An 18,473-nucleotide genomic window follows, 5' to 3' on the forward strand; every position below is an offset into this window, starting at 1 on the left:
ACTCCAGTCTGGGCGACAGAGTGAGACTCCAACTCAAAAAAATATATATATATATATATTCTTTAAACGTTCATTTAACCACCCCACAAGCCACAATGGTAGACTTAATACAAAGGCTAACACAGGACTAAGTGGTCTTTATACCCCTGATATGATAAAGCAGATGAATAACTGATGTGGAACCCAGTTGCCTTATTTTTAACCACATCTCCTGGAAAACTGCCAAGAAAATACCATCAGAATGCATCAAAGAGATCAGTGCTACAGTGACTGCCTCCCTGGGACCTTTTAGTATTCAAACGCAGATCGTGGACATTTAAACAAATTGTGTATTAACAGATACATTAAACTTAAGCCTTCTGTTTGGTATGTGCTTTGCTTTTCCATTATTTTAATTTAACCTTTTTTCCCCTACCATAGCTTTCCAGACTGTTATGCTGCAGAGTTTGGTGACCTAGAAGTAGTGCAGGAAAACCAAGGGGGTGTTCCTCTAGAGCACTTTATCACCTGCGTTCCAGGTGTGAACATTGCCACTGCTCAGAATGGCATCAAAGTCGTCAAGTGGATTCACAATAAGCCCCCACCTCCCAACACAGGTAAATGTTAGACATTTAGTTCTTCAGAGCCTTCCATCTGTCTGCTGTGAGACTGGAGGTGGCTGTTGGCTCTTATTTTGTACAGGAGCACTTTTTGTTTGAGTCAAAGCCTCATTCTGTCACCCAGGCTGGAGTGCAGTAGCACTCAGGACTACCGCAGCCTTGACCTGCTGGGTTCAGGCAATCCTTCCACCTCAGCCTTCCAAGTAGCTGGAACCACAGGCACACCACCACACCCGGCTAATTTTTTGATTTATTGCAGAGTCAAAGTCTCACCAAGTTGACCAGGCTGGTCTCAAACCTCTAGGCCTAGGCAGTCCTCTCACCTCCACCTCTCAAAGTGTTGGGATTACAGGTGTGAGCCACCACACCCAGCTCAAGAGCACTATTTGCCAAGTGTGAAAGTACCATACCATGGGTCTGTCCTTTGATTTTTAAAAAAATCTCCAAAATGCCAAGGGGTTGGCAGAACTAGACTTCGTTTTATTTTTTAAGATGGCATCTATGTTGCCCAGGCTGTCTCTTATTCCTAGGCTCACATAATCCTCCCACCTCAGCCTCCTGAGTACCTGGGACTACAGACACATGCCACCACATCCAGCAGAGCTAGACTTTTTGAAGATACCAGCATTAGTGATGTAAAAAAATTTGAAATGCAAGTTTCATATTTACAGATCTCTTTACCTAATTTTATAAAGCTTTTGTCTTGTCAATTGGCCTTTTACAAATAGTTTCAAGTGTCTGGAGGAAATATTTCCTAATGAGATTTACCTTTGAAATTCATTTTAGTTGAAATTCATTATTTCTGACTTGGATAAATGTGAAAATAAGCATAACTTTCAATGTCAAGGACCAGGGAACTTGAACTTAGACTTGACTGAGTTTGTGAGTCATGAGCATGCCCTGAGTTGCAGGTGTCTAATGCTGCTGCCCATGAACAACACTTTCATCATTGCCTTCATACATATACATACTGCCTTCTCTTTGGCCCCTACATTTCCTCCCCTTCTCCTCCCACCTCCCCATACCCTACAGTAAAAGAGGAGAGGATAACCAGGGAACCTGGCCTGTACCAGCTGGCTCTTAACAGGGGAGGTACTTGCACCCAAGTTTCTTACCCAACACTTCCTTCCTTTCCCTCAACCTCTGACTTCTCAGGAGCCCAGAGATTATGCTGCTCCCTCCTCTCTCTCTTGTACCATCAGCCCACAGGCCTCTTCTACCTTTCTAGAAAGATTTCCATCTGATGATTTATGCGTTTTTAATTTTAAAATTTTTTAGGTTTGAACATTCAAGATAGTGCAAAAACCTGTTTCTTGCTCAGTTTCATGTCATGCCAGTTTTGTGACAGTTTTGCTTTCCATGGTTCTCTGGGTAACATTTTTAGCTCCACTATGGGTTTATTATGCTCTTCTGGGCTACCTACCTGATGACCGCTTAAAACTTTATTTCTGTGGGAAAGTATGTTCCATGTGACCAAGTTACAACCGGATCTTTGAATACAGGTAGTTTCTAAACTGGAAACATGCGGTGATTTTCACTTCTGTAAGTAACACTATAGTAGACTGTGCTTTACCTTGGCTGCTTCTAGAATTAGTGGGAAAGAATTTGTGGAAAGAATAAGTGGGACTAGCTAGTTGATTATATTGAGTCTGAGTATAGAAACTTCAACATAAGTAGCTTCTGTATCTGGTTTCATCTGCTTTCTCTTGGTTGTACTCAAGCTAGGAGCTGCCAGGTTAGTTACCTTCTTTTCAACTGGTGATATCGTGCTTTATGTCTTACACATGTCCTTTTTTCTCTAGACCCTTGGCTTCTGCGTTCTAAAAGTCCTGTAGGTAACCCACAGCTGATCCAGTTCAGTAGAGAAGTGATTGACCTACTGAAGAGCCAGCCAGCTTGTGTCATACCAATCAGTCACTTCATCCCATCCTATCACCACCACTTTGCGAAGCAGTGCCGAGTGTCAGACTATGGCTATTCCAAGCTGATTGAGTTACTAGAAGCAGTGCCTCATGTGTTGCAGGTAAGGAATGCTGAGAAAGTGTTTGTTTACAGATAGGAATGTTCCTTTGTGGCTTTGGCGGTCCCAGCCAAAAAAACAGGGTAGGTCGTCACCTAATTCTAAGAAATCATTTCTGAGCAAACCATCCTATAAAAACTTGCTTCGAAGTGTAGGAAACACACTCAAGGTGGCTTCTCAATTTTTTGAAAAGCTACAAGTTCCAGCTTAAAGGCAGTCCTTAGAGGGTTGGGGAGTTTTTTCCTCTTCTCCCGGCAGGCTGACCTCCTTCTTCCTAGCCCAGTTCTCCAGAGTTGTTCACTATTACCAAGGAGCTGCCGTGAATCTCCACATACTTGTTTGGTACCTAGGTGAAGGTCAAGGGCTTCCTTTTTTGTTTTTTTTTTTTTGAGTTGGAGTCTCACTTTGTCACCCAGACTGGAGTGCAGTGGCCGCTCCCGGCCACCGCAGCCTTGACCTCCTGGGCTCCAGTGATCCTTCCACCTCAGCCATCCAAGTAGCTGGAACTACAGGTGCGTGCTACCACGCCTGGCTCATTTTGATTTGTTGTAGAGATGAGGTCTCACCAAGTTGCCCAGGCGGGTCTCGAACCCGCGGGCTCAGGCAATCCACTCACCTCAACCTCCCAAAGGTGCGGGATTACAGGCTGAGCCACCGAGCCCGGCTAAGCGCTTCCTCTTAAAATGAGTTGGAGCCTGGGCTGGAGCTTAGCATTGGATCCTATGGAGATTGTGCCTGTTAACTCCCATTGTTATAAGTGTAAAAATGGCTTGGAAAACTTTAGCTGTATTTTAGAGACAAGATTAGGTTCCAGACTGATCACATGCTTTTCATTTCTGTACTCATGACTATTTGGAAGAGGACTGTAGGGCCAAAAAGTAAGAGTCCCAGGCAGTTGTTCCTTTTGACTGACTTTTGACCGCATTTTATTGGTTTTCGTGTGTTTCATGTTGTACATATCCCTTATGAGGGAGTTCCTCTCTGAGGACAGTGAGGAGAGAGAGCCAGCAGCATGAAAGTCAGTATCTGCTTAGGCCTCATGAGTATGAGTAAACTATGAAGTGTTTGCTTTGCAGATTCTTGGCATGGGCTCCAAACGTTTGCTGACCCTTACCCACAGGGCCCAGGTGAAGCGCTTCACTCAGGATTTGCTGAAACTTCTCAAATCGCAGGCCAGCAAACAGGTCATTGTGAGAGAGTTTTCACAGGCTTATCATTGGTGAGTTAATGAGAAGGAAAAAAATGAAAACAAGTATTTTAAAACACCTTTTCTGCCTTCAAATTTTCAGTAGTAATCTAATGTTTCAAACACTTGCAGTTATTTTAGCAATGATATTACTCTTCATTTCCATTGTTGAAACATAGGTGTTTCTCAAAGGACTGGGATATCACCGAATATGGTGTTTGTGAGTTGACTGACATCATATCAGAGATTCCAGACACAACCATCTGCTTGTCCCAGCAAGATAATGAAATGGTGATTTGTATCCCCAAAAGAGGTATGTGGCTTGCCTTTGCTGGAAAGCTGTTACTGTCTCCACGGTCATTTTAAAGCAGAATGGTATAGGGACTACACGTTTTCCTCCCTCTTAGTGACTTCTGGAGCTTTCACAGAAACTACTATGCTCGTGCACAGTGAATCCTGTATTCTCCAGAGGCCCGGGTTTTTTTGTTTTTTGGGGGTTTTTGTTTGGTTTGGTTTTTTTTGACTCTCACTCTGTCGCCCAGGTTGCTGGAGTGCTGTAATATGCTCATGGCTACTACAGCCTTGACCTGCTGGGCCTAGGTGATCCTTCCACCTCAGCCTTCCAAGTAGCTGGAACCACAGGCACATGCCACCATGCTCGGCTGATTTTTTTATTTATTGTAGAGATGAGGTCTCGCCATGTTGCTCAAGCTGGTCTCGAACCCCTGAGTTCAGGCAGTCCTCTTGCCTCAGACTCCCAAAGTGCTGGAATTACAGGCATGAGCCACTGTGCCTGGCATTTTTTGCTGTTATTGTTGTTGTTGTTGTTGTTGACCGGCTTATTTTTCAGCATTCTCTCTAAGAGGGAAAAGAGAAGAACCAGCACTTTCCTAAAGGGCCTTCTTCAACCTATCTGTGGAGCTGTAACTCATAGTTACCCAGCTGAGAGTCTGTTACCATGGCCCTTGCTAATCTCTTCTTTTTAACTCTGAACTACTTTGCCGTGCACACTTGGGAAGAAAATACAAATGGACGTTTTATTTTGTCTTTCAAATTCTAGTAGTTTCAGTTGAGGTCTCAGAGGTAGTTAGTTAAAAAAAAATCTACATACAGTTGACCCTTGAACAACACAGCATTGTGCGGGCCCACTTCTTCATGGATCCAGGGCTCAACGTGCTCGGGATGTATGTGCCCACGTGTATGGAGAGGCCAGTTTTTCTCATCTGTGGGTTCTGGAGGACCGACTGCAGGGCTTGAGTAGGTGCAGAGCTTGGTGTCTGTGGGGATCCTGGAACCAGTCCCCTCATACACCAAGGGACAACTGTATTGTCACGTTTCCCTCTGTTGTTTTTGCTCCCACAGAGTTAGACTGTGCTCCCACAAAGCTTCGGTGTCCATGAAATCATGGGATTCAGAGCCAAAATTAATAATGTCAGTCTTTTCCCAGTCTAATTTTTTAAACCTTAACAGGAACAATAAGTTAAAGCTTTTTCTCCTCTTTATTTTTATTCAACCTTTGAAGCCTGATACTCTTTTCTGCTATCAAGTTTTAACTGAAAATCAAATGAATGAACGAAAAATATGTGAAAATTCAGAATTGTGATTTAATAGAAATGATTTCTAGAACCTGTATATGTGTCATGTTCCTATATAAGGAGCAGGGGACGGGTGGTGGCCAGAAGATGAATATATGTGTATTTCATCGTGTGCCACAAGGTATCGTGACTTCCCAGTATTTTGTCCTTGAACATGTTTGAGAGAACGCTTGCGAAGAGGGAAGAGCATATGCTTTTGTTTTAGGTTGTGTGTGTTTGTACAGCAGAGATGATATCTCTTGTGAATTCTGAATAGGATGACTACAGTGTGGATGTTGAACACAAGTGGGTAGAAAAAGATTTTGATTTATGTTTTGTTTTTCAAGAGCGTACCCAGGATGAGATAGAAAGAACAAAACAGTTCTCCAAGGATGTTGTGGACTTGCTGCGTCATCAGCCCCATTTCCGGATGCCCTTTAATAAGTTTATTCCCTCGTACCATCACCACTTTGGCCGGCAGTGCAAACTTGCATACTATGGATTTACCAAACTACTTGAACTCTTCGAAGCCATACCTGATATTTTACAAGTGAGTGAAGAAATTCTAATCTTATGAGTAATTTCTGAAAAGTATATATGGTAACTTTTTTCCATTCGGGTCATATTTTCCTGGGAAGTAGGAAATTATGAAAGAGGATGAAAATCTGCAGTATTCCCATTAGAGAAGCTATGTTTTTTACCAGTGTGTATTTTTAGATAATTGTGGCTTTTTTCTTTCAATAAGGAATTCTTCAGACTTTTTTTTAGGGTGATTATGAAAAAGGGATTAACCAGTTTGATTTCTTAAGCTAAGCACTCATTCATTTAACTGCCTGCTTTTCAGATCCCTCACATTGGAGCAGTTGGGGGGTGGCAGTGCTGTGCTGCTAAGCTGTTGCCAAGTTAAACCAAGTCTCCATTGTTGATTTTATTATGATTTTTGACTCCTGAAGTGCTTTAAACATTTTTTTATTGTGGCAAAATACACATAGCATAGAATTTGCCATCTTAGCCTTTTTATGTGTTCAGTTAAGTGGTGTTCATACTGTTTGTTGTGTGGCCAATCTCCAGAACTTTTTCATCTTGCCAAACTGAAACTCGGTACCCATTAAACACCACAGGCATGCTTTCTCATTACTAGCTGTACACATTTTCATGCCATCTAGTTCCATGTTCATTCATAGTTTGTTTATTCTTCCTTTCTTCTTCCCCATGTATTTTCCAAGGTGTTGGAATGTGGAGAAGAAAAGATCCTTACTTTGACAGAGGTAGAACGATTCAAAGCTCTTGCTGCCCAGTTTGTTAAACTCCTTCGGTCCCAAAAAGATAACTGCCTTATGATGACAGATCTCCTTACAGAATATGCTAAAACTTTTGGTTACACATTTCGTCTCCAAGACTATGACGTCAGTTCAATTTCAGCTTTAACACAGAAACTCTGCCATGTGGTAAAGGTAACCAGATTGTTTCCATAAAATAAAATTTATTGTGGTGTAGTCCTCCTTGGGGTGTTTGCATGTGCCTTGGCATCTTTGTGTTCATGCCTTGTGCTTCTTAATGTTGCTCACAGCTTGTTTTGTATAGCATTAGTCCTTTCTAGGTAGCAGGAGAGAACTTGTTTTGGCAGTTTAGATCTTTGGTCTTCCTTTTGTGGGCTTGTTAATGGCCCTCCACAGGAACGCCTTTCTGAACTGATGAGGTCACTTTTCATCCCTTGGTGTTTTTTCCCAAGTGCTGCTGACCTGAAGTTGAACCCTCACACACAGATTTCTGTCTCCCAGGTTTTTGGGAGACTGTAATCACATCCTACAGGTCTTTTTTCCTCCAGATTCTGACCCACTTAGGAGTGGATTTCAGAGCCAAAAAAGACTGTGGTGATGGTCTGGATTCTAAAGAGACAACCTCATCCCTGGGCTTTCCTCCATTGATGATTAAACCTCACTTCCAGGGAGGAAACCTGCATGATTCCATCATCATGATTAGGAGGCTGGGAGTCTGCCAGCCACCCTCGTATCTCAGCTCTGAGCATGTGCTGGGACACAAGCAAGAGGCCCTGGTCTCAGGGTGTCCTCTCAAGTGCCACCTGCCTCTCTCTGCCCTAAGAATCCAAAGTCCTGTAGAATACAGTTGTGGTGACTTCGTGCATGCCATAGGCATTAAGACCACTAGTCCTGGCAGGAAAACCAGAGAGTGGGACAAACAAGCGGTGGCAGTGCTAGACATTGGCTTACTTAGCAGTGCTTGAGCCCCACACAGCCTGAGGCTCTGCCTGTTGCCGTGACAGTAAAGGCTCAGTCTCAGGCGCCAAGTGCTTCTTCACATAGAGTTTGGTCCCCACATGACAACCCATGTTGTTCTTGCAAGGTTTCCCTTCCAGTACTCTTCATCACTTAAGGCCTTTATCTCCTTGAATCTGAAATAAATTTTTTTTTGAGACGGGGTCTTTATGACCCAGGCTGGAGTGTAGTGGCACAATCACGGCTCACCGCTGCCTTGACCTCCTGGGCTCAGGTGATCCTCCTGCCTCTGCCTCCCAAGTAACTGGGACTCAAGAGACGAAATCATACTTTGTTGCCCAGGCTGGTCTTGAATCCCTGGACTCAAACGATCCTCCTGCCTCAGCCTCACAAAGTGCTGGGATTACAAGCGTGAGCCTTTGGACCCAGCCAGATAACCTGAGATAATTGAGGGGTAGATGTATACTAGTCAAAGATGAAAATACCAGCTTTGTGGTTAGTAATAACAGACCAGAAAAGTGCTGCTTGCCTTGTAGTCAGAGTGGGCCTTTACCACCTCTACCACCACGTGGGGTGAGTCAGGTCTGCACAGCAGCCACGTGGGTGTCACCCATCGTCTAACCTCCCACCCTGCACTTGAGCTTGGGCCACTGGGAGTCAGCAGGCTAGTCTATTTCTTCCCCATAGTAGGGAGTGGGAAGAAAGAATGAAGAAATAGAACAATAGCAGTGTCTTCCCCTACTGTTGCCTTAAGAGAGGATTGGTACTGATGGAAGTTTTTGTTATGGCCCAGCAGAGAGGAAGGGAACAATTTCTGCTCCAGTCTTGTCTCAGATGTTGGTCTGGTGTCCTAAAGAAGCTAAACACAACCCCAGTCTATTTCAGTGTAAGAGAAGAAATTTAGAGGTGTTTTATCTGTTGGTCTCATTGGCCAAAATGAATGAGCTGAGTAAAGCATGACCCAGGTTCTCTCTTTTGAGTTCTGAAGTACTTGAGTTCTGAAGTACGTGAATTCTCATTTTCCCCAGGTTGCTGACATAGAATCTGGCAAACAGATTCAGCTGATCAACCGGAAGTCTCTGCGATCTCTTACTGCCCAGTTACTGGTGTTGTTGATGTCTTGGGAGGGAAACACCTATCTTTCTGTTGATGAGCTCAAGAGACATTACGAAGCTGCCCACAGTTCTCCCCTCAATCCCTGTGAATATGGATTCATGACCTTGGCCGAACTCCTGAAGAGCCTGCCTTACTTAGTTGAGGTATGTGTGTTAGTGTTCCTTGGAACCATCGTATTGGCTGCTGTCAATTGGGTATTTCTGGATCAACTGCTGGTCTAGATTAGGGTGTACAGAGCTGGAAGGTGCCCTGGAGTCTATGAGACCAGTTTGGTCGTTTTATATGAACACACTGAGGCCTAGGGCAGAGAAGGAACCCTGCTTCAGCGAATGACAAAGCCAGCACAAAAGCCCCTGTCTCCTGATACTGGGACTGAGGTGCCTTTGTCCTACACCAGGCTGGATTTTGCTACTGTTACATCTTTCTGATGTAACAATGTGGCACAAGTGGTGGCTTCAAGTGATTTACCAGTGAGGTAGGGGTCAGAAAGGAAGGTTGTCTGGCTGGTCCCCTAGGCAACCTTTCAGGAATGGCACTTCTAGAAGAATCTTAAGAGAATGCTACATGCAGTTCTTGGACAACAAGTATAAAAACCTAGAGTGAATGTATGAGATGGACACTGGAAAAGATAAGTTATTAAAAGTGACTTGCCGGGCTTGGTGGCTCAGCCTGTAATCCCAGCACTTTGGAAGGCTGAGGTGAGTGGATTGCCTGAGCCTGCGGGTTCGAGACCCACCTAGGCAACCTGGAAAGACCTCATCTCTACAATAAATCAAAAATTAGCCGAGCGTGGTAGTGCATGCCTGCAGTTCCAGCTAATTGGAAGGCTGAGGCGGAAGGATCGCCGGAGCCCAGCAGGTCAAGGCTGCAGTGGCTGGGAGCGTGCCATTGCACTCCAGTTTGGATGACAGAGTGAGACTTCAACTCAAAAAAAAAAAAAAGTGACTTAAAGAGCAGTTACAAATTAGACCAGTAGCCACAAAAGAGACTATAATGATCATTGAAATTTTACCACTGAAAAAGGTACCAGGACCAAATGGGTTAACATTTGTGTTTGAGAGAGAACAGATAACTCCAACTTTAAAAAAATTATTCCAGGCTATCAAAAAAAAAAAAAAAATGAGAAAGCTTACCGCTTATTTTTACAAAGTCAAAATAACTTTCATACCAAAAACCTAATATGGTTCACAAAGGAAATGATCCTAAATAAAATACTAACAAGTAAACTCCAATGACATAAAGGAAGAATGATATGCCACTGTTATCATCTGACTATGACAGATAATTAAATAATTAAAAGTTATCAAATTCAGCATGTCTAAACTGGTAATTATCTATTCTGTGAACACTAGTTCTGGACAATTTCAGTACATTCCAAGACAAAAGACTATCCTTGTCCTGCAGTGGCTGGGAAGTATCCCTTCTGAAAAGATATCTGGTAAAGAGATCTGCCTACTTACTTACCCTTGGTGTTTAAGGGTTTTGTATGTATTTCTTACTGCTTTCCTTGTGTTTTTATTTTATTATGTTTCTAAAGAATACTCATACTGTCCACATCACAATGTTTTTTGGAAGACCGCTTTGGGAAATGAGGTTTACTGGCCTCAGCCTCCACCATCCAGACAGTTCTCTCCACCAGGATCACCTCCTGTGTTGGAGATGGCATGTTTCCTAGCTTCCTTCCCTCTTGACATAGATTTCTTAGCTCTCTGCAGCCATGGACTTGCACTCAGAGGCTGCGGCCTTCTCTGGGAGGAGATCCTTGAACAAATCCCTCCACCTTCTCCTCAGGTTATTTATGACCCATTTCCAGGGTGACCTTAGGTCTTTTCCTTCTCACTTCCATGTGGCAGGGCCATCACTCACGAAGTTCCTAATGCCACTCTTTTCTTTTGGACCAGGTTTTCACTAATGATAAGACAGAGGAATGTGTGAAGCTCACAAGCCTGTATTTGTTTGCAAAGAATGTGCGGTCTTTACTTCATACTTACCACTACCAGCAGATTTTTCTCCATGAATTTCCCATGGCCTATACCAAGCATGTTGGAGAAACACTGCAGCCCAAGACATATGGCTTCAATAGTGTGGAGGAGCTCTTGGGTGCCATCCCACAGGTGGGTGTTTTTCTCAGCTTCTTGGAGAGTGTCTTCCTAAAGAGCCACAGGCTGACTCTCCTGAGCAGAGAAAGAAAATGCTGCCAGAGAATAAAATGGTCCTTTCAAACACACTGTTGGCATAAAGTAAACTATCTTAGCGTTTCTTATCGACTCTATAGCCCTTTATTAAATCCCTGTGCACCAGGTGAGTAAGTCCAGACCCTGGCCCCAGGAAGGTGTTGGTCAGTGGGAGTCGGGACATGCAGTAGGTGGCTAGTGAGGGTGGTCAGGGAAGCGTGAGCCAGAAGCCCCATGCTCAGTGGCACACCAAGGAGGGTGGTAGGCCACTCCCCAGGCATGGAGGTCCTGGAGCAGAGCCAGCAGGGTATGCACAAGGTAACCATGTGATGCGAGGCAGTTGCAGCATGGGCATAGTGTGAGCAGATGCAGAGCAGTGGCAAGTGGCACAGACCATGCAGGAGCCCAGCAGTGAAAGAAGAGCCAGTGCCTAGGAAGGAGGGAAGACCCTGCAAGGCGAGAGCAGGAGTCCCAGGGTTGCTTCTGAAAAGCGCCCTCTGGCTGCTCTCTGTGGCAGAACCGAGAGAGCCGGCATGGAGGAGGGAGGCTGGCCGGGATCCTGGCCGGTGCAGAGGGCTGGGTCAGCGCCAGGTGAAGGGACTGAGCGGGGTGAGTGATTAATCAAGGATTAAGTGGAAACACAGGTGAGGAACAGTCTGCGAGCAGAGTCCTGGCAACAGTCATGAGGGCCCGGGAGCCAGCTCTACTGCACTCCGGCTGGCTGAGAAGAGGACTGCTTTAGGACTGTGATGACAAGCTTAGTTGAAGGGGTCTGGGAGGCCGCTCTTCATTTCTTTAGATTGTGTTTAGTTTCTGCAAGCAGTGGTAAGAGCTCTCGTGTGAGAACTGTCATTTATATACAGAGATGGTACTTGGAAGGCCATCTAAGAGTTAGAATATTTCTGAAGCTATGTCTCGTGATTCTCTGTTCAGCTTTTTATAAGCATCATGTTTCTATCACCTTCTCCTATTGCTTTAAAAGCTAAAGAATGGATGTAGAAACAGTCTTCTCCGAGTTGACTCCATTTCTAAGTCCTACTCTGAGGCAGGTCCCATAGGTCATGCGCTTCCTGAGGGTTAGGGCTTCTGTCCCCTCCTTTTCCACTGCTTAACCAGTAGTATGTCTTGTGTGCAGGTGGTCTGGATAAAAGGACATGGTCATAAGAGAATTGTAGTGTTAAAAAATGACATGAAAAGTAAGTAAGCACCTATCCCCGCCCCCCTTGACAAATCCCGGTTCCCTCACTGACTCTTCTCTGACCGATACTCCTCATCCTCCAGGTCGCTTGAGTTCACTCGGTCTTGCCCCTGCCCATCCTGAACACCGGCCCTCAGAGAGTGAGTGTATCCTGGAGGTTCCTGAGCCCCACGCATCCTCGGAACTCAAGCTCGGAGCAGGTGGCAGGGGTGAGAGGAGCAAATCTAGCAGAGCTTAGGAAGTCCTAGGAGAAGCAACTTGGGGTGATGGGGCAAGGCGGGAGGAGGCAGCCGTCATTTCACTCCTTGAAGGAAGGTATGCCTGCATAGTCCAAAGCAATGTTGGTGTTGAATCAGTGCCAGAGGAAAGACTGACCTGCACTGATAGCCTTGCGTGGCTGACTAGTCAGGCTCCTTGAAGAATGTTGGCAGCCCATGATGATGATATTACCCCAGTTCAGGTGTTAAAAAATTATTCTGGCATTGTTAAAATGGTAAGTCAAGGAGAGAGAACCAACTCCAAGTGCAGGGATGAGTGGGGATTTCTAGCCGAAGAGTAGGATTGGGGAGGGAGGTCAGTGGGTGGGAAATTACTAAGAGGAGACATCAGCTTAGGGGGATTCATGTGAACCACCTAATAGGATTCATCTAAAGGTAGGCCATGCAGGGACTTGGACAGCAAGGGTGGGGGTAAAAGATTCAACCAGATATTAAGTCAAGGAGAGAGAGCCAACTCCAAGTGCAGGGATGCGTGGGGATTAAGGGTGAGCAGATGTCAGGGACAGGGAATTCTCACTGTACTGACTCTTGCTCAGATTGGACTCAGCAAGTACAGGATGGACACAGAAGGCCAAGGTCAGGCCTAGTCCAGAAGAGGGCTCAGAGGAGCCTGACTGAACCTTGGTCAAGGAGTCTTGGTCCCAGGACATCCTTGAAAGTGACTTGATAGTGATGTGTTATCATTACTCAGAAGCACACTGAGTCACCTTGAGTTCATGTAGAGCCATCTCTGTAGTAGGTAGAAATCACCTTCTTGAATTTCATGGCAGTTTTCTTTACTGACTTTGAATTCGTTGTTATATGTGACAATTTTCTCTTGCATATCTCTGCGAGATAGATGAACATGTTACTGTACTTTGCTTATAGGATGGTAGATTACACGACCTTTTACATTGTGTAATGTGAATCGTCTCCTTAAGCTGTCCCAACAGCCTTCAGCAGGACCTAAAATTCTGGGAGGTTAAATAGCTTCCCCAAAGTTGCACAGTCAACGAAGTGCCAGAACTGGGACCCATGTCCACTAACACTGAGCTTCTGCTTGCTAATAAGCACTTGACCCGTGTCTCAGTGTCACTCCCTCTCTGGCAGCTGACAGCAGAGCCTTTTCTCAGCTGGGGTCTTTTGGAGAACGCACATCTTCAGGAGATACTGGCTGTGGCATTTCATTTACCAAGGATTTTTCTGTTAATGGCTTTTAAAAAAGACAAAACCCTTGAGTACTTCACTTTCTAGAAGACTTAGAAAGAAACTCTCAGGCGTACGTCTGTGTTGCACTGTGCTGGATAGAGGATCGCACAGTCATGCCTGCTTCTCCACAGGGCCCAGCCACATGGAGCAGGAGCTTCTCCGCCTGACCGACGACTCGCCAGTGGACCTGCTGTGTGCACCCGTCCCTTCATCCTTGCCGTCCCCCCAGCTGAGACCGGATCCTGTCATCCTTCAGTCTGCTGATCTCATTCAGTTTGAGGAACACCCTCAAGAGCCTTCTGGTAGGTGACACTGTGCTGTTGTGAAGGGTTTTCTTTGTAGGTTTGAAAAGTAAAACCATGATGCCAGCATATTAAATGTTTGATGAAGGTGGGAGAAACTATGTCTTTTCATGTGTAAAAATGCTGTGCTGATTGTTTAGGACTTCTTTCCCTGACTGGGCTCCTGCAAAACTGGGTTCACAGCTGAGGTGGACAGGCGGGGCAGGAGCAAGGGCATGGCGTGGCTGTGGAGGGGTGGGGTTACTGAATGACTGTGGAGTGGAGGGGTGGGGCCTTCCGGGCTTCTGGTCTCCCATCCATTCCAGAGGTTCAGCTACTCTCAGGCACAGCCACCACCAAATCCACACGTCGCCTCTGGTGGGCACAGAGGACCTGGGGCTGGACTGGAGAGAGGGAGCTGTGGCTGGAGAGTGGAGAGAAAGCTTACTGCATCGGGTCCCAGCTTAGAGCTGGGATGCATGCTGACCCTGCACTCAGCTGGCATACACCATTGCGTCTCTTACTTCAGCTCTGCAGTGGGCACAGCTCCCACTCCACGGTTAGGTGACAGGCACATCTGTACCATCACTGCAGAGGCAGCTGGCCCGAGGATCCTTGACTGGCAAGTGGCAGAGCTGGAATTTGAACCCAAGACCTCTTGTCCTTCTGTGGTGTCACTTGGCCCCTGAGAGGATGGCCCACTTGCTCTGTCAGGGTCTTTCCCTCCTCCTCCTCCCCCCTTGCAGTCAGGCTCCCCCCACCACTGCTGCTGCTTTCCAGGGGCTCACCAGGAACAGCCACGGATCCCTGGGCTATTCCTAGCATCCGCACATGTCTTCAGCAGCCCTTGGCGCTGCTGCTTACCTAGGAAGTAGGAACTGAGGGAAGAACACCTGCCTTTTGACATGGGCTGAGGACTAGCCTGTGCACACAGACATGGCTATGATATCTTCCCTGGGAATGCCTAACGAGAGTGGGGAAGACTGATGTCAGCTCTTCGTGAGGTGTGGCTTTTATGTCTTTAGTGTACATGAGTTCAACCATCATGTGATGAGAGAGAGAAAGTAATGTGGCAGTTCTGTCAGTCACTCTCCTCGTGACTATCAGTCTGAGTGGGAGCTGGCTCTGCTGTCCTCTCTCACTTCCATGTACCTTGATAGCAGGAGCCCTGTGCCATCGCAGTGGGAGTCTAAGGTATAATGGTGCATCTTTGTCAAGCAGCATGGCCCTGTGTATACAGCAGGTGGATAACTTGTGGCTCAGCCAGAGAAACAGCAGTCTCCAGACACTGTGGGAAGACTGGCTGTTTGATTTCTTGAGGTTCTAAGGGTAATTTTGGCTCTCTGCAGTTCTCCCCTTATCCCTAGTGTTAGAGCCATGCAGAGTATGGGTCCTCTGAAAACAGAATGAGCCTGGAGCTCCCTGGTGCCAAGACTGCCCTCCCCCCCCCCCGCACCCCCAACCACCACCTTAAAAGTCTTTAGGCCACGTGTGGCTTGTGGCTCTTAACTACCTGGCAGACAGAATGAATGGTCAGAGAATCCAAAGAGGAGAAAAAAACTTTTAGACCATTGGCCATTAATTTATAGCCCAAAACGGAGATCTGAAAAATTTTGTAACCCAGGAACGAGGTGACATACAATTTATAAATATTAGATTTATATGACACATAATATTGGCCACATAGCTAATATGTAAACTACAACATAAGTGTGACTTTGAGGGTTTATTTTAAAGCAAGAAAGAAAACCGCTTTTTGTAGGTCCTTGAACTAAACCTGTTTGCTTTTCTGTGTTTACAGAAATTATAATTTTAAACCAAGAAGAAAGCATGGAAATTCCGATACCAGGAAAGAACGAAACTCCGACCTCTGACTCCAGGTCATCTTGCATCTCAGCAGCTGTCCCTGTGCCTCCCTGCCCCTCCTCGGAAACCCCAGAGTCACTGCTCAGCAAGGACCCCGTGGAGAGCCCGGCCAAAAAGCAGCCCAAAAATAGAGTAAAATTGGCAGCCAACTTTTCCTTTGCACCTATAACCAAGCTTTAGCTCCCATTTTGAACTTAAAATTAGGATGGGAAAAACTGTCTGATTCTGCACACAAAAATGGGTTCAAAAAACGCATCCTTTTATGTTTGAATGAAGGCCCCCGGGAAGCCCCTCACTTCGACTTGGGGTGTATTTCATGTGTTTTGTTTCTTTTACATTGAACACAACTCTGAGCTGAGGTCTTTCTTTCATTTTCTTCTTTCTGTTTTCAATTATTTGAAAGAACTGGCATTTGTTGAAGAATCCTTAATATATTTTATCAAATTTCCCTTAACTTGTGAGGTAGAAGGGTGTTCATAAGAAGAGAGCACTAAGAACTCAACCAGCTGGAATTGGTTTTCCTTTCACCGAGCCCCTCCATGGTGTGATCTTCCATGTAGCATAATACAGTCTCTCAGCCTTTGCTTGCTGATGTTTACGACAGTATTAATCCCATGCATGATGTGTCTTCGAAACACAGCGCGTCCCACGACCCTGCGTGTTCATGCGCTGAAAGAGAAGGGTGGGCGAAGAGGGAGAGTGCATCTTCAGGGCTGAATGTGAAGGTTCCTGGCTTCCGTGTGACTTGTGAGTGTGCCTTGTCTATTAGTTAACTATGTCTGTAGTCGACAAATGTGGCTTCATCACAAATTTTTTAAAATGCTTCTACTTTGGGGTTCCATTTAGGAGCTTTCTAGAAAGTTGAGGATGTTTTAAGCTTCCCTTCTGTGTTCCAGTTTGATATGGATTAGGTTAAGGAAAAGGAGATGGTCTTGGTGTCGTGCATTTCAAGTCAGCATTTGGAAGACAGCACACATGATTGTGTGTCGAGAGGCTGCGTTGGGAAGAGAGTCTGATTTTCAGAACTATGCATCAGGTGCATAAATGACAAATCAGAGCCGAGTGGTGAGGTGCTGGCAGGAGCGGTATCCATACGACTTGCACTAGGAAGAGGCAGGAGTTCTATCCACGAATGCAGGCCAAGGTCAACGTAACCTTGTTTTTGTAATTTTAAAGCTGGTGTTGGTAGCTGGGAAGCCTTGTATGTGAATATCTGTGTGTGTTAGCTCAGCATCTTTTTAACAGTGTCTGTTTTTACTCTCATTACTTCTCGCTGCTGGAAGCATGTTTGGGTTTTTGTGGCGTCTGCTGTGGAATAGCCTTCCTCTCCAGGTGCCTGAGGTGTCCGCTGATGGGTGGCCTCTCACCACCCTGGAGAAACCTGACATTTACAATGGGTTGTATTTGTTGGGCACAAAAGGCGGATTCATTCATAGAGCAGCAAGAACCGGTAGGTGCAGGGTCATCCACTAGTTAGATGGTTTCTCTTGGGGAGTGTTTCTGTTTTATAACTTCTAGAAAGCCAGAAAATGGGCTCTGATTTCATAGCCAGCATTTTGATAAAATGCCACAAAATAAGGGCTATCGCGAGATTTTTACAAGTTAGATTTTTGTTCCTCGAATCTTTTAAATGAAGCCAGTGACTCCCAGTTCTCAGCACATGGCCTCAGTCAAGTCGGCACAACCCTGGAACACCCTCTGAGTAGCACGGCACTCTGCGAGTCTTTTCTGAAGGCATTTCCTCTACAGACATAGTGTTGCAGGAAGTCAAATGCAAATGTGCAATTTTTTAAAGAAGCTTTTAAACAATGTAATAAAGTTGGTGTTGAGAACATCAGTTGCCTTATTCTGAGATTTCCTAAGGCTGTGTTTTCACACTTGGACTTCAGTTTTGCTAGCATGTAAAGACTTGTGGACTTAAAACTGGAAGAGGTATCATTACAAGTCACCTGGAGCAGTCTCCAAGAACAGCTTCTTTGGGCAACAGAAGAAACAAGTTCTGCACTGTCCTGTGAGTGTGTCTTAGTACCAGTCACTGGAGTTGCCACTTAGTGTGGGACGTGTGTGGGACTCTAGCAGTCGCTGTCTGAAGACGTGATAGAAGACATCGGAAGCATGTTGTGTTCATAATGTACTCCACCATGGCCAGTCCAATTGCTATCTATTTTTTTATCCAGAGGCTTAATTAAATGATGTGATAAAATAATGTGTGAGCATAGAGACAGTGGAAGTCTTTATTTCTGAGTGGAAAGATGTACCAGATTAGATTTATGTGTTTAAAAAAAAAAGGACAAAATTTATCACCAAAACCCCCTCTCTCATCTTGCACTGTTTGTTTTGGATTGGGTTTGGGGGAAGAGGTGTTTTCCTTAACTGTCTACTTTGTTTGAACACTTTTGTTGTGGTTCAAGTGCTGTTTTGTGTGTTGGGACCAAACAGTTGTCAATAAACTTTACAAGCAAGCATCTACACTGAGTTTTTCGAGTGAGTGGTATTGTCTGTCCATGTGTTTATGGGAGGACCAGGCCAGTTCCATTCTGGCCTCATTCATAAGAGGTTTCCTTGACTTCTTATTCCTTCTGAAAATACAGCTATGCAGATTGGTCTCCATTTTAGAGGACTTTTGTGACAGCACACACCCTGGCAGGTGGCTGGAGGTCAGGCTCCTCCACGTTTTCCAGCCTTGGTCCCACCCTTCGAGGTCAGGCTCCTTCAAGTTTTCCAGCCTTGGTCCTACTTAGAATCAAGTATGGAAA

General features: G+C 45.3%; 1 protein-coding gene across 8 annotated transcripts in view; it reads left to right on the forward strand.

Annotated features, from left to right (window-relative positions):
• Nucleotides 1-18,188, forward strand: part of MARF1 (meiosis regulator and mRNA stability factor 1) — a 43,775-nt gene extending 25,587 nt beyond the window's left edge. For 7 of the 8 annotated variants that reach the window (XM_008064846.1, XM_008064847.1, XM_008064848.1 and 4 more), the window contains exons 16-27: nucleotides 421-596; nucleotides 2,402-2,622; nucleotides 3,696-3,838; nucleotides 3,985-4,118; nucleotides 5,727-5,929; nucleotides 6,606-6,833; nucleotides 8,645-8,875; nucleotides 10,634-10,846; nucleotides 12,042-12,102; nucleotides 12,188-12,313; nucleotides 13,702-13,872; nucleotides 15,653-18,188. In XM_008064846.1, the coding sequence (XP_008063037.1) occupies nucleotides 421-596; nucleotides 2,402-2,622; nucleotides 3,696-3,838; nucleotides 3,985-4,118; nucleotides 5,727-5,929; nucleotides 6,606-6,833; nucleotides 8,645-8,875; nucleotides 10,634-10,846; nucleotides 12,042-12,102; nucleotides 12,188-12,313; nucleotides 13,702-13,872; nucleotides 15,653-15,897 (2,152 nt within the window). In that variant the 3' untranslated portion in view covers nucleotides 15,898-18,188. The remainder of the gene's footprint in view (nucleotides 1-420; nucleotides 597-2,401; nucleotides 2,623-3,695; nucleotides 3,839-3,984; nucleotides 4,119-5,726; nucleotides 5,930-6,605; nucleotides 6,834-8,644; nucleotides 8,876-10,633; nucleotides 10,847-12,041; nucleotides 12,103-12,187; nucleotides 12,314-13,701; nucleotides 13,873-15,652) is intronic. The other variant, XM_021715946.1, reaches the window with a different exon arrangement.
• The last annotated feature ends 285 nt before the right edge of the window (nucleotides 18,189-18,473 follow it).

The sequence above is a fragment of the Carlito syrichta genome, unplaced genomic scaffold (genome assembly GCF_000164805.1).
Source record: "Carlito syrichta isolate Samal-C Ts95f unplaced genomic scaffold, Tarsius_syrichta-2.0.1 Scaffold308086, whole genome shotgun sequence".
In the NCBI taxonomy this organism is placed as follows: Eukaryota; Metazoa; Chordata; class Mammalia; order Primates; family Tarsiidae; genus Carlito; species Carlito syrichta.